Source organism: Taudactylus pleione, unplaced genomic scaffold, assembly GCF_031769625.1.
Source record: "Taudactylus pleione unplaced genomic scaffold, aTauple2 ptg000013l, whole genome shotgun sequence".
Classification (NCBI taxonomy): Eukaryota; Metazoa; Chordata; class Amphibia; order Anura; family Myobatrachidae; genus Taudactylus; species Taudactylus pleione.
The window spans coordinates 4844100-4858533 of record NW_028284416.1 but is presented as its reverse complement, the minus strand read 5'-3'; the positions used below and the strand labels follow the sequence as shown (position 1 = coordinate 4858533).

The window sequence follows — 14434 nt, the reverse complement described above, 5'->3', positions numbered from 1 at the left end:
CTTGTTCATTTTGTGCTTTTATCGCTCAGAAATGTCACTGTTTCGCCCTTGCTGAGTTCTATTTTGCCGTCAGGATCTAGAACTGGTTACAAGTTCCAGATGAGGGAAAATACCGCACAAATACAAATATGTGGTCGCGTTCAGTATATAATATTTTTTGTTCTGTTTTCCTAGCATTGTTACTCTGCTGCCTGTTTTATATATGCTCTCTGATGTGCAAGAAGCGATTGCTCTCTCTGAATGAGGGCGGTCGCTTTTTTTTTACTGCGGCCTCCTGGTCGCTAGCTAAGCTGTGGGTTACCTAAGGTTGGGTCTCGGCAACCACAAACCCCAGGGAGCTTCCTGCTCTGATCGAGCAGGAAGCTCCCCACTGACATCACTGCTGAAGTCAGTGGGGCCGCCCCCAAACGGCAAGCGTTCCGTCGGGAACGCCTACATTTGGCTGGCCACCCCCCCTGCCCGCCTCCCAAACAGGGCGATCTGTCAATCACCATCGACAGCTTGCCCCCTTTGGTGCGAGACCCGTAGCGACGGAGCGCCCGTCGCTAGCCGGGTCTCGCGCATGCGCACGTCGGAGCCGGCTCCGACGTGCGTATGTCCTGTGGGTTCTGGTCGCCCTTTGGGGCAGCTACAGGTGCCCCTGTTCCTGATTCTTAGCCAGTGGACCTGTCACTACGTCACGGAGTATTATATACTCTCCGGCACGTAATAATACCTCGATACGGCAAAGTAGTGTAGGGATGGTGGGTCTAGACTTAGACTAATTTGTATTTATTTGTGCGGTTGCCTTAAATAATTCCTGATGTTGTTTGTCCTGTCACAGATGACCACACACGGGTTCCGGTCACATTACTCGCTGATGAAACTGGATCTGACTATATTAATGCGAGCTTTATAAAGGTAAAACATCCGGACCACTGCTTAATATTCCAGTATATAAAAGCTATGGGCTTTCTCATTCATTTACAAACACAGGACCTGATTCAGAGCCGGACGCTATTTGCGGACGGTCTTTCCAAAAAAGGGGCTGGCTATTTTAATTGAGCGCTCGCTCTTTGCGGTTTGTTGACGCCTCTATGTCTGAGCGAGCGCATGAAAAATGCGCTCGCTATTTTGTAAAGACGCCCCTTTGCCGTTCGCATCACACGTCATCTCCGGTATTTATTAGATTAATCGGGAACATCGAAAGGCATCTGAACTGCTCGCAGTGCTTGTGGTAGGTTTTTCCTACCGCAATCACTGCGAGCAGTTCAGGCTAAAAGACAACCAAGTGACGTGGTCGATGACGCTCCTTTACTAATTATGCACTCCCATTAAACGCCCTTTTGACCATTAGGCACGCCTGCGTTCGGATCTCCACTCCCCCATTTTCAAGCACCTTCCCCTGTTACCACCCACAAACGGTACATTCTGTCACTCAAATTAGCAGCCCCTCGCTGTTTTGCGAGCGCACGATTTCCGACCGCAATGACTGGTTTGCGCATGCGCATTACGACCCATACGAATGCGCAGTTGTGCGAACATTTCTCATAGCGAACGAGCTGCCGCTTATGAGCGGCTCTGAGTCAGGCCCACAGTCCTTCCTTCTGGTTCAGCCCAGGGTGTAGCTGTCTGAAAGTGTGCGCAGGCGATGAGCTCCTAATGCCCTGCGCTGTTTATTTGTCTCGTATGAAGCGATATAATTAGTGGACGTGTGGATTTCTTCTGCAGGGTACGGATAACCAGCCACGGTACATCGCCACCCAGGGACCACTCGGCCACACGGTAGTGGACTTCTGGAGGATGATCTGGCAGTATCAGGTTAAGGTAAGATGGGCAGAGTAATAATGTCCACTACTACTTGTACTGCGCTTATCTGGCTACAGCGCGGCTTTATTTGAAGCATGTGTCAGTAAGAAATTCATAGTACAGTAAGAGTTAAACAGGAGGAGAAGAAGAATCTGTAGTCATGGTATTTTACCTGATATTTGTGAATGGGACCCTAAATTTTTAAAAGTGGAAATTAAAATCCTTTACACAGAGCACATGTTCTCAAACTCTGTCCTCAGGACCCCAAACAGTGCATGTTTTCCAGGTCTCCTCACAGAATCGCAAGTGAAATAATTAGCTCCATCTGTGGATGTTTAAAATGTGTCAATGAGTAATGAATACACCTGTGCACCTGCTGGGTGACCTGGAAAACATGACCTGTGTGGGGTCCTAAGGACCAAGTTTGAGAACCACTGACTTAGATCATTCTGCATTCAAAAAGTCTCCTCTGACCTTTCTAAAGGCCCCCATACACGGCACGATATGCCTGCCACTCCGACGGATGTGCACAATATAGGTGCTATATCGTGCCGTGTATGGGCATGATATCGTACCTGATATCGTGCTGCGCACTCCCACGGGGTCGTACGTCGCATCCCCAGATCTTCCTGCAAAACCATCTGATCTTTGATGCGATGTACGATCCCATTGAGATGAAGGAGGGGGGAAGCCGGCATATCGTGGGGTCTGCGGGACCGCACAATTGCCGGCGGTTACAGCACGATGTATGGGCACCTTTACTGTCCCTATTGTGGAATCCACCTGATGCTGATTTTGCTTGTGCATTATTAGGAGTTCCTAAATCTATGGGGGCAATTTAATTCAGCGCGAGTTGAATAGCGCCAGGAAGTTGTTCCCGGAGCTATTCAATTCAGCGCGCTGTATAGTCCGACTATTACAACTTAAGTAGGAGAATGCCGGTTCTCGCAACTTTAGCACCGGGCTAAGCTGGCAAACAGCCTCACGGCCAGCACTTTAGTCAGCTTTCTCCTCGCACCTCAGGAGTTTTTGGGTACGTTTTTTATTATAGATAAGTGTGTGGAGTTTGAATTGTGGGCCTGATTCAGACCCGCTCGCGAGCACTGAGCGCTCGCAAGCGGGTCGATGTTGGCAAAGTGCGCATGCGCACCTCGGAGGCGGCTCCGTCGTGCGCTTGCGCGAGACCCGGATAGTGACGGGCAAGCCGTCGCTCCTGGTCTCGCTACAAAGGGGGCGTGCTGTCGATGGTGAGTGACAGCATGCCCCCTTTGGTGGGCGTGCCGGGGGCGTGGTTGCCCAGACGGAGGCGTTCCCATGGGAACACCTACCGTCTGGGGCCGGCCCCACTGACATCACAAGTGATGTCAGTGGGAGTGCTCTCGGCTCTGATAGAGCCAAAAGCACTCCAGGGCTTGCGGCAACAAGACCCTACCACAAGGGTCTCGTCGCAAGCCCGGTGGTCGCGATGGTCTTGACCATCTCGACCATCTTCCTGGCCGCTCGCCACAGCTATACGAGCGGCCAGGAGGCCGCTCTAAAAATGAAGAGGGACGGCCCTGATTCAGAGCGAGCGTCCGGCTCTGAATCAGGGCCTGTGTTCGGAAGGGAAAGGAGATCCAGCTTAGGGCCTGGCGGGGAGGGGAGGCAGAAGAGTACGTTTGGAGAGGAAGATGAGCCGGGCAGCAGCACTGACGACATCACTTTAGTTCTGCTTCCAGTAATGTGCTAATGTTTCCTCCTGTTGTCGTCTTACATTCTGAAGCGAGAAGTCGCATAGTATACAGTATGTCAGGCTGCTGTCACTGCTAGGCCCCGTAGGCTGCTCCCACATAATGACCCATCTTATCGCGCCTGGCTCAGACACCATTTTTTCTTTTTAGCATACAATGTTTACTGCTCATCGGACACCGGTTCCAGGCGTTACAGTGATGCAGTGATAGAAAAAATGCAAAGTGCAAGGTTCACTGATGTTCAAACATCATCTGGGGAAAGAGGGGAGGGGGGAGGGGACAGGATGGGGGTTGATTAGGGAGGGGGAAGGGATCACAGATAATTAGGAGTTACAATATAAAGGGGCTGATTATGATTTGGAAGCAAAGTGGCTGCATGTGCGGACAGTCGCGGCATCCTGATTTACTACGTTACGTTAAAGCGAGTATCCGTGCGTCTGCAAGCGGGAAGCCTCTCCGCCCACTGTTTTCCAGTCCGCAACCGTTCTCAAAAGCCCCGTGCTAGGTCCAAGAGGTCCGTCAGGCTTCCCTTCCGCTTACGCCACGACTCGGAATAGTGCGGCGGTATAGCTACACGTCCACGACATTCCCACAAGTCAGAACAGCTGTGTGCGGTCGCATTCTCGCCGCCCATGTCACGGAAAGACATCTGCCAAAGATCCGTCCGACTCCAAATAGGATGGACCTACCCAAAAATGCCTAAATTCGCATCTGCGCAGGTGTTGTGTGGTAATCTCGCCATTGGTGTCCGTACACACAGATATGTCCCACTAACAATAAGCCCCAAAGACTGGGACAAGGAGAGCCCTATTTCTCATGTCGCCGGAATTAGCAGAGGTAGAAAGACAGAAACAATGGGGTGGGTCCATGCAATGAAAGATTTCAGGTGCGGGGATTTGTGTCCAGTGGGACGCTATAGACGATTTGGCAGCGGCCAGGATGTGCGCGGCGAGTTCTGTGGATTGTCTGTGGCAGCGCTAAAGTCATTGGTGTTTGTGGTGTTTTACATCAGCGGCAATCAGGAGAACCCAGGTACAGTATCTGGTCTATCACATCTATCAGTATGACGGCTGTACAGCGCTGCATGTTTTCTAGCTTACTCCATGATATATTATCCGTCATTTAATAAGCCTTTATGTCACATACCAGCTAATTATAGGTCTTGGCGGGCGGCCACCGACTGATCTGGTACTACCGGTTGTACATAGACCTCGGCTCATCACGTTTGTTTTCTTTTTGGTTACTGCCATGAGAGAGGCCGGGAAGTGATTTTTGAATTGTCCCTTTCCCATAAATCCAGTTATTTGGGGCTTATTTTACGCGCCGTAGAGCGTGGGCTAGATTTGCCATCCAATACGGGGTTTCCCTGGACTAATTGTTGAGGTCGATGCTCTTTGGCTTTTAAAAATGGGAAGTTGCTCTGTCTATCTGCTGCTTACAGAGAGAGCTAGACATGGATGAGACATTGGGGGAGATGTACTGAACCCTGGAGAGAGATAAAGTACCAACCAATCTGCTCCTAACTGTAATTTCTCAGATGCAGCCTGTAACATGACAGTTAGGAGCTGATTGGCTGGTGCTTTGTCTCCCTCCAAGGCTTAGTACATCTCCCCCCTTTATATAGAGCAGCCTTATTGTATTAACTCACTTATCCAATTTACTCATCTGAACACACCCTCAGGGTCGGAGTAAGGGCCACATGGGCCTGGTCTGACCGTATGCAAGAAGTGGTGGAGGTGTGGCCAGTGATTTGTGGGTGTGGCCAGTGCAATATGGGCGTGTACACCCCTTACATTATCAGCCCCAGTGTCTCCCTAAATATGTAAAAGCAGGACAATTGCAGTCCTGTTCCGGCCATGCCCCCTAAACTCGTGATGTCACGGCGTCACGCCTAGGAGGGGGGCGGGGCCACCGGTTCCGCTTAGTAGAGAATAGCCGGAACATTCTAATGACGCTCTGGGAAGCTCCATAGGCTGCAGATTGCCTGTCCGGGGTGTCCCTTGGACGTTCCGCTGGGCGTCTCTGCATTAGTGCTAGTGGCTGTAACTCCGCCCTCCCCGTTGTTAAAATTGTGCTGGCTGGCCTAGAGGGCTGAGTTTGTGAATTCAGGATGCAGCGAACGCAATCGGGGTCCTGCATTCTGTAATTCTGGTGTAAAAGTCCCCACAAGACCAGTTACTCAGGTGGGCAATATTCTCACCTGTAACAGCGCTGTTTTTATTTGCTGAACTGTGTTCATTCATGAAGTATCCTTAAATACAGATGGTTTCTCTAGCTAAGATAAGCTCAGCCGCCCCCGCACTTACCGAAGGGTTAAGGTTAGGCACTTACCTGAGGGTTAGGATCTAAGAGGGACAGTTAAGGGACACATCCACTAGACGATCTACTCCCTGTCCAATCTCTAAACGATTTTCCCTTGATTTTTTCCCTTGATATTTTATCTTTCAGTCTGAACGATTTGCAAACTATCTTTAATAGATCAAGTGAAATTGACCTGCATGTTGAGTCGACTGACGAGACGATCAAACGACCAGCGGGAGCGCGCATCGTTGATCGTTAACGACCAAACACTGCACGATTTCTAAACTATTTTTAAACGATTGAACGATAACAACGTCGTTATCGTTCAATCGCCTGCTAAAATCGTATAGTGGATGCCCCCCTTTAGGGTTAGGCACTTACCTGAGGGTTAGGATCTAAGAGGGACGGTTAGGGTTAGGCACTTACCAAAGGGTTAGGATCTAGGAGGGAGGGTTAGGGTTAGGCACTTACCTGAGGGTTAGGATCTAAGAGGGACGGTTAGGGTTAGGCACTTACCTGAGGGTTAGGATCTAAGAGGGACGGTTAGGGTTAGGCACTTACCTGAGGGTTAGGATCTGAGAGGGACGGTTAGGGTTAGGCACTTACCTGAGGGTTAGGATCTGGGAGGGACGGTTAGGGTTAGGCACTTACCAGGGGGTTAGGATCTAGGAGGGAGGGTTAGACACTTACTGAAGGGTTAGGGTTAGGCACTAGAAGGGACGGTTAGGGTTAGGAATTTACCGGAGGTTAGGATCTAAGAGGGACGGTTAGGTACTTACCGGAGGTTTAGGGTAGGATTTAGGAGGGACGGTTAGGGTTAGGACCTAGGAGGGAGGGTTAGGCACTTACTGGAGGGTTAGGCACTAGGAGGGACGGTTAGGGTTAGGCACTTACGGGGGGGTTAGGGTTAGGATCTAGGGGGGATGGTTAGTCACTTACCGGTGGGTTAGGATCTAGGAGGGACGGTTAGGGTTAGGACCTAGGAGGGAGGGTTAGGCACTTACCGGAGAGTTATGGTTAGGCACTAGGAGGGACGGTTAGTTAGGCACTTACCGGAGGGTTAGGGTTAGGCACTAGAAGGGACGGTTAGGGTTAGGCACTTACTGGAGGGTTAGGGTTAGGCACTAGAAGGGATGGTTAGGGTTAGGCACTTACTGGAGGGTTAGGGTTAGGCACTTACCGGAGGGTTAGGGTTAGGCACTAGAAGGGACAGTTAGGGTTAGGCACTTACTGGAGGGTTAGGGTTAGGCACTAGAAGGGACAGTTAGGGTTAGGTACTTACCGGAGGGTTAGGGGAAGGGACAGTTACGGTTAGGCACTTACCCCAACGGTTAGGGTGAAGATTAGAGCTAGAAAAAAACATGTATCGACCCTGTCAACCTTTTGTACCTGCCTATCTTCATCCATGTCGACCTTTTGTGTATCGACCTATTGACTGTCTACCATTTGGTGTCTATCTAGACATTGTCTATCTTTTTACTGTAGATCTTTTATACTAAACCCGTAAATGTGGCTGCAATGGATAATAGACAATGTCATGTGTGTAGAGAAACACATATATATATATATATATATATTTATTTATTTGTGATCATGTCTATTACTACGCTAACTCTGTGTATCTGCCCAACTTACTAACCAGCGTCTATCGGTTGGCAAGATGGCCGCCTTCTGTAGGGTTATTCCAGGTATGTGCTGCTACGCTCCAACCATCACCTTCCCCCTGACCTCGTTCCTCTTACTCTCTTGCAGGTGATAGTAATGGCGTGCCGGGAGGTGGAACAGGGCAAGGTGAGCACTGCGGTCAGCATGGCCGCTCTCTAGTGTCCCAGTATCCCCACATTGTGTATTACTGTGACTGATCTGCCATGACCATTTCATATCTAAAATGTCACATATTTGTCAAAACAATTGTGTGCTGAAAACCGTATTGTAACTACAGGGAGTTGCCCCCCTTGGGACACCCCCAGCTCCCTCTTCACCATCCTGAAATATGAACAATATTCCCCACATTCACATTCAAACAGAGTACAGACCGATAGGTCACATGGCTTCAGGTAAGTGCGGAGGGTCCTGCGGGGGTCCAGCGAGGACGGCCACCTCTAACATTTCATGCCTCCTATTCTATCTTAATTTCCATATAGCTCTCACTATGATTTGCCATAGGCCCTTTCACTGTGTAGTTGAGCTTACAATCTAGTTTTTACTACCTGGGACACAGAGAGGCACATTGCGACAGGTAGCATATTGCATTTCAAGCGAAGGACCCGGGGGGGCTTGTTATGTTATTCATAAACTACACTGATAGCGGCCATCTTAATTTTCTAATGTATCATTAAAATGAATATTCGCTATACAATAGAAAGCTGCTGATAGCACTCATATATACATATAATGTACACTATCCATCCCCTAATATATCTGAGAAGATCCTTTATACATACAGCAGACTGTTAGCGACCCTCCTGACGCATTGCGCCTTTCTGGGTCTGGAATGGATGATGTCACACAGGGCGTGATTCAGCACGGAACGCTATTCTGCTTATAGACACGCAGCGCAGTTGCTAATATCAATGGTGATATGTAAATGTTTGTATTCGCAATGCGATCGCAGCCTGACATAAGGACGCTCACTTCCCCTTACTCACAGCCGTATACTTGGACAACATAGCGAAACAATCGGTAACATCGAGTAACATCGGACCCATACGCACAGTAAAGCAGGTCAGACCTCACGCAGGAATTTCTAATTTCAGCGCACGCTATGAAGCCTCAGGCTGCGTATGGTATCGCAGTGGCTAATTTATGCACGCCCCTGCAACGGCGTGGAAACGCACTGGCACGCCTGCGTTCGGCCGACCCCCACCCAAAAACAGCCCTTCCAGTAAATCACTCTGAGATGGGTTTGCTTGGTCACTGCGATCGCAGTCCCGATCGCAGCGTCTGGTTCGCGCACGCTCACTGCGATGCATGCGCAGTGTGAAATAATCGTCCGATTGCGTGCGTAAAAGCAACTGCGATCCTTGCTGGATCGGGCCCACAGTACGTAGAGCACCTTGTAAGGTATAATATAGTATAATCTTGACAAGATGCTTTAGCTGCTATGTTACATAGAATTGCTTCTGGTTCAGACTCAGAGGAGCTTATTCAGATCTGCGCACATGTAGGGATGTATTGCTTCTGCGCGCGCACGAAACTCCCTAAAAACGCCTATGGCACATGCGTTCCACAGAGTGTGTGCCCACAGGCGGTATCAGAAGTGTCTTGGAAAAGTGCTGAGCGGTGACAGAGAGGTGGCTTAGCGCACGCGCGGAGATGGTATGTATCTTCGGAGTATCGCTGGCGTGTATCGGTGAAAGTTGTTGCGTACACAAACGATCGACCGCTCACATAGGAGGCCATTTATGGACGGCAGAAACTGCACCTGCCATAGTGCCTGTGCAAGGTTTGCTGGCGCGACCGATGGCGGCGTCTAAAAACGCACCAGGCTGTATTACAGCGCCTATAGATGTTCTTACGGTCAACTCTCCCGCCATTTTTAAAGGGCAAATATTTAAAGGGCATTGTAGTCAAATATTACTGATATATACACTAGGGTTGTTTTGTGCAGCAGGTTCCTGCATAAGACAAAGGGCCTGATTCAGAGCCGCTCGTAAGCGGCCGCTCGTTCGCTCCGAGTGATGTTTGCCCAACTGCGCATGCGTACGGATCGTTATATGCATGCGCGAACCAGTCAGTGCGGCCGAAAATCGTTTGTTCGCTAAATAGCGAATGCCTGCTAATATGAGTGACAGGAGGAGGCGTATGTGGGTGGTAACAGGGGAAGGTGCTTGAAAACGGGGAGTGGAGATCAGAACGCAGGCGTGCTTAAAGGTCAAAACGGGCATTTTAAGGGTGTGCATAATTAATACTGGAGCGTCATTGACCACGTCACTGGGTTAGTTTATAGCCAGAACTGCTCGCAAATTTGTGGTAGCAAACACCAGCCACAAGAATAGCGAGCAGTTCATACGCTGGTCGTTGTACTCGATTAATCTAATAAATAGCGGACATGACGTATGATGCGAGCGGCCAGGGGGCGTCTTTTTCAAAATTACAATCGGAAGTTTTGTTCGCTCGTTCAGACATAGAGGCGTCAACAGACCGCAAAGAGCGAACGGTTCATTTGAATAGCCACCCCTTTTTGTTGAACGAACGACCGCAAATAGCGACCGGCTCTGAATCAGGCCCAAAGGGTTTCCGTGTATAAGAGATGGTTTCTTGGGTTTTGGTTTGGTAAAGTTTATTACTTTTCCATGATCGGGGAATGGGGGAACATAGGGCCTGATTCAGAGCCGGACGCTATTTGCGGACGGTCGTTCTGAAAAAGGGGCCGTATATTTAAATTAAGCGCTCGCTCTTTGCAGTCTGTTGACGCCTCTATGTCTGAACGAGCGAACGAAACATGCGCTCGCTATTTTGAAAAAACGCCCCCTGGCCGCATCATACGTCATCTCCGCTATTTATTAGATTAATCGAGTACATCGAAAGGCGTCTGAACTGCTCGCTATTCTTGTGGTAGCATTTTCCTACTGCAATCATGCGAGCAGTTCAGGCTAAAAGACAACCAAGTGATGTGGTCGATGACGCTGCTTTGTTAATTATGCACACCCTTAAAACGCCCGTTTTGACCTTTTGGCACGCCTGCGTTCTGATCTCCACTCCCCGTTTTCAAGCACCTTCCCCTGTTACCACCCACAAACGCCTCATTCTGTCACTCAAATTAGCAGGCATTCGCTATTTTGCGAGCACACGATTTCCGACCGCACTGACTGGTTGGCGCATGCGCATTACAACCCATACGCATGAGCAGATGTGCGAACATTGCTCGGAGCGAACGAGCGGCCGCTTATGAGCGGCTCTGAATCAGGCCCATAGCCCAGTCAGTTCTCTGGTTCACTGCCAGGTTGTGCCCTCAGTATGTGGGTGATGCCAACATTAATACACAATAAGCACAATATAGCAATGATAAGTCATGTATGGTGTATTTTCCCCTATGTATTTCTTTATGAATGTTCTTTATATAGCGCGCACATTACGCAGCGTTATATTTCAGTCATCCAGTGAGTCCCTGCACCAATGGAGCTTACAATCTATATTGTGGACACACACACACACACTAGTGTTCATTTTTTTTTATCAGAAGCCCAGTAACCAAACCAGTATGTTTTTGGATTGTGGGAGGAAACCGTAGCAGCCAGAGGAAACCCACGCAAACTCTGGGAGAACATACAAACACTACACAGATAGTGCCTGGGACAGGAGTTGAACTCAAGACCTCAGCACGCTGGTGAGGCAGCGATACTGACCACTACACCAACATTGCTGCAACATGCTTTCCCTTGAAATAATTGCTGTACAGCAGCGGCTCGCTTTCTCATATAGTCCATCCACCTCCCACCTACAGAATCTTGTGGTCAACTTCAACAATAAGTGGTTCCTTCTTTTCAAGCAGTTTATTGTATTTGCTGAGAAAAGAGGAAGGACGTAAAGGAACTGATGGAGTCACACAGCAGTCAGGTACCTAGCCTGAGAACAGAACTGATGCCTTATTACCACAATTAGTTTCTGGCTCTGCTTAATTTATATATATAAGGCTCAGAAAAAAGGTTTCAGCAGTGCTGTGATAATGCTGGTTTGTGGCGTTCGGAACGGAATAAGACGCCTCTGTCTGCCAGATCTCCTGCCCTGCACCCAGTATGGGGTGGGTGCAGTTCCTGATGCTAATGGTGATGACTGCAGCAGGCAATGCAGCCTTCCGCATGGAGACGGGCGGATATAATCGCATTGGCACAAGGTAGCAAGCGGCCGCAGGCACCTCCGAATCAAAATGAGGTCCTTTAACGGTAAACGAATACTGATGACTCAAAAACTTGGCTTCCACCACTTACTTTCAGAGCTGAGTATTTGTTGCGATGAGCAAGAGCGTAGCTACATTAGGTGCGCACTCAGTTACGTCTTTTCTATGCTAACCAGTTGTCAGATGCATAGGCAAACGCAGGGGGGGTTTCCGTCTGCCTGGAATCCCCCCTCCCAAGCCCACACCATGATCACAATAGAAATAGTAATGTAATAGAAATTTACTAGTGCTGCATGTTCTTCACAGTATCACAAATGAAATAATTAGCACCACCTGTGGATCTTTTAACATGCATCAGTCAGTAATAAATAACCTGTGCACCAACTAGAAGATCTGGAAAACATGCACTGTTAGAGATACACGACTATAAAGCCTAATATGTACATATATGTCCAGGGCAGTGCTAGGTTCTTCTGCTGCTCCTCCAGGCTCCCGGACTTGCTCTAATGCTCTGGAATGAAAATGTGGTAAGGTATGAAAGCAAATGATAATCAGCAATTTGCTCCCGAACGCCGGAAAATGGACAAAAACTGTTGTTTGAACAAATTGTTTAGATCAAACATTTAACAAACTTGTCTGACGTCATTTTCATCTGTTTTCTGGCATTTAGGAGCAAATTGTTGATCATCATTTACTCCCATACGTTACCAGATTTTCATTCCAACCAATCATCTAGTTGGATGGTTGGACAGAAAATCTTTACGTGTGTACCCAGCTTAAGAATATCTATTAAGAATAGGATAGGCTACATATTAGCATGTGCACAAGGCACACAGTGACATTGGTGAGATAGGTGTGGCACCATGTGTGTGGCTGGTAAGGGGTGGGGGGGAGAGGTGCTTTGTGCCCGCGGTCACATGATTAGGATAGGCTACATAGCAGTCTGTGCACAGGGCACACAGTGACATTGGTGAGATAGGTGTGGCACCATGTGTGTGGCTGGTAAGGGGTGGGGGAAGAGGGGCTATGGGCCCGCGGTCACATGAATAGGATAGGTTACATAGCAGTCTGTGCACAGGGCACACAGTGACATTGGTGAGATAGGTGTGGCACCATGCGCGTGTCCAGTAAGGGGCGGGGGGAGAGGGACTATGGGCCCGCGGTCACATGAATAGGATAGGTTACATAGCAGTCTTTGCACAGGGCACACAGTGACATTGGTGAGATAGGTGTGGCACCATGCGCGTGGCCAGTAAGGGGCGGGGGGAGAGGGACTATGGGCCCGCGGTCACATGAATAGGATAGGCTACATAGCAGTCTGTGCACAGGGCACACAGTGAGATAGGTGTGGCACCATGCGCGTGGCCAGTAAGGGGCGGGGGGAGAGGGACTATGGGCCCGCGGTCACATGAATAGGATAGGCTACATAGCAGTCTGTGCACAGGGCACACAGTGACATTGGTGAGATAGGCGTGGCACCATGCATGCGGCAGGTAAGGGGTGGGGGGAGAGGGGCTATGGGCCTGCGGTCACATGAATAGGATAGGCTACATAGCAGTCTGTGCACAGGGCACACAGTGACATTGGTGAGATAGGTGTGGCACCATGCGCGTGTCCAGTAAGGGGCGGGGGGAGAGGGACTATGGGCCCGCGGTCACATGAATAGGATAGGTTACATAGCAGTCTGTGCACAGGGCACACAGTGACATTGGTGAGATAGGTGTGGCACCATGCGCGTGTCCAGTAAGGGGCGGGGGGAGAGGGACTATGGGCCCGCGGTCACATGAATAGGATAGGTTACATAGCAGTCTTTGCACAGGGCACACAGTGACATTGGTGAGATAGGTGTGGCACCATGCGCGTGGCCAGTAAGGGGCGGGGGGAGAGGGACTATGGGCCCGCGGTCACATGAATAGGATAGGCTACATAGCAGTCTGTGCACAGGGCACACAGTGAGATAGGTGTGGCACCATGCGCGTGGCCAGTAAGGGGCGGGGGGAGAGGGACTATGGGCCCGCGGTCACATGAATAGGATAGGCTACATAGCAGTCTGTGCACAGGGCACACAGTGACATTGGTGAGATAGGCGTGGCACCATGCATGCGGCAGGTAAGGGGTGGGGGGAGAGGGGCTATGGGCCTGCGGTCACATGAATAGGATAGGCTACATAGCAGTCTGTGCACAGGGCACACAGTAACATTGGTGAGATAGGTGTGGCACCATGCGCGCGGCCGATAAGGGGCGGGGGGAGAGGGGCTATGGGCCCGCGGTCACATGAATAGGATAGGCTACATAGCAGTCTGTGCACAGGGCACACAGTGACATTGGTGAGATAGGTGTGGCACCGTGCGCAAAGCCGATAAGGGGTGGGGGGAGAGGGGCTATGGGCCCGCGGTCACATGAATAGGATAGGCTACATAGCAGCATGTGCACAGGGCACACAGTGACATTGGTGAGATAGGTGTGGCACCGTGCGCGAAGCCGGTAAGGGGTGGGGGGAGAGGGGCTATGGGCCCGCGGTCACATGAATAGGAGAGGTTACATAGCAGTCTGTGCACAGGGCACACAGTGACATTGGTGAGATTGGAATGGCGCCGTGTGTGTGGCTGGTAATGGGTGGGGGGAGAGGTGCTTTGGGGCTGCGGTCACATGAATAGGATAGGCTACATAGCAGTCTGTGCACAGGGCACACAGTGAGATAGGTGTGGCACCATGTGTGTGGCTGGTAAGGGGTGGGGGGAGAGGGGCTATGGGCCCGCGGTCACATGAATAGGAT

General features: G+C 50.0%; 1 protein-coding gene across 1 annotated transcript in view; it reads left to right on the top strand.

The window, feature by feature from the left end:
- Positions 1-14434, top strand: part of PTPN18 (protein tyrosine phosphatase non-receptor type 18) — a 56105-nt gene that overhangs the window by 10140 nt on the left and 31531 nt on the right. The window contains exons 3-5 of the mRNA XM_088470454.1: positions 824-900; positions 1711-1806; positions 7572-7610. Coding sequence (XP_088326580.1) covers positions 824-900; positions 1711-1806; positions 7572-7610 — 212 coding nt within the window. The remainder of the gene's footprint in view (positions 1-823; positions 901-1710; positions 1807-7571; positions 7611-14434) is intronic.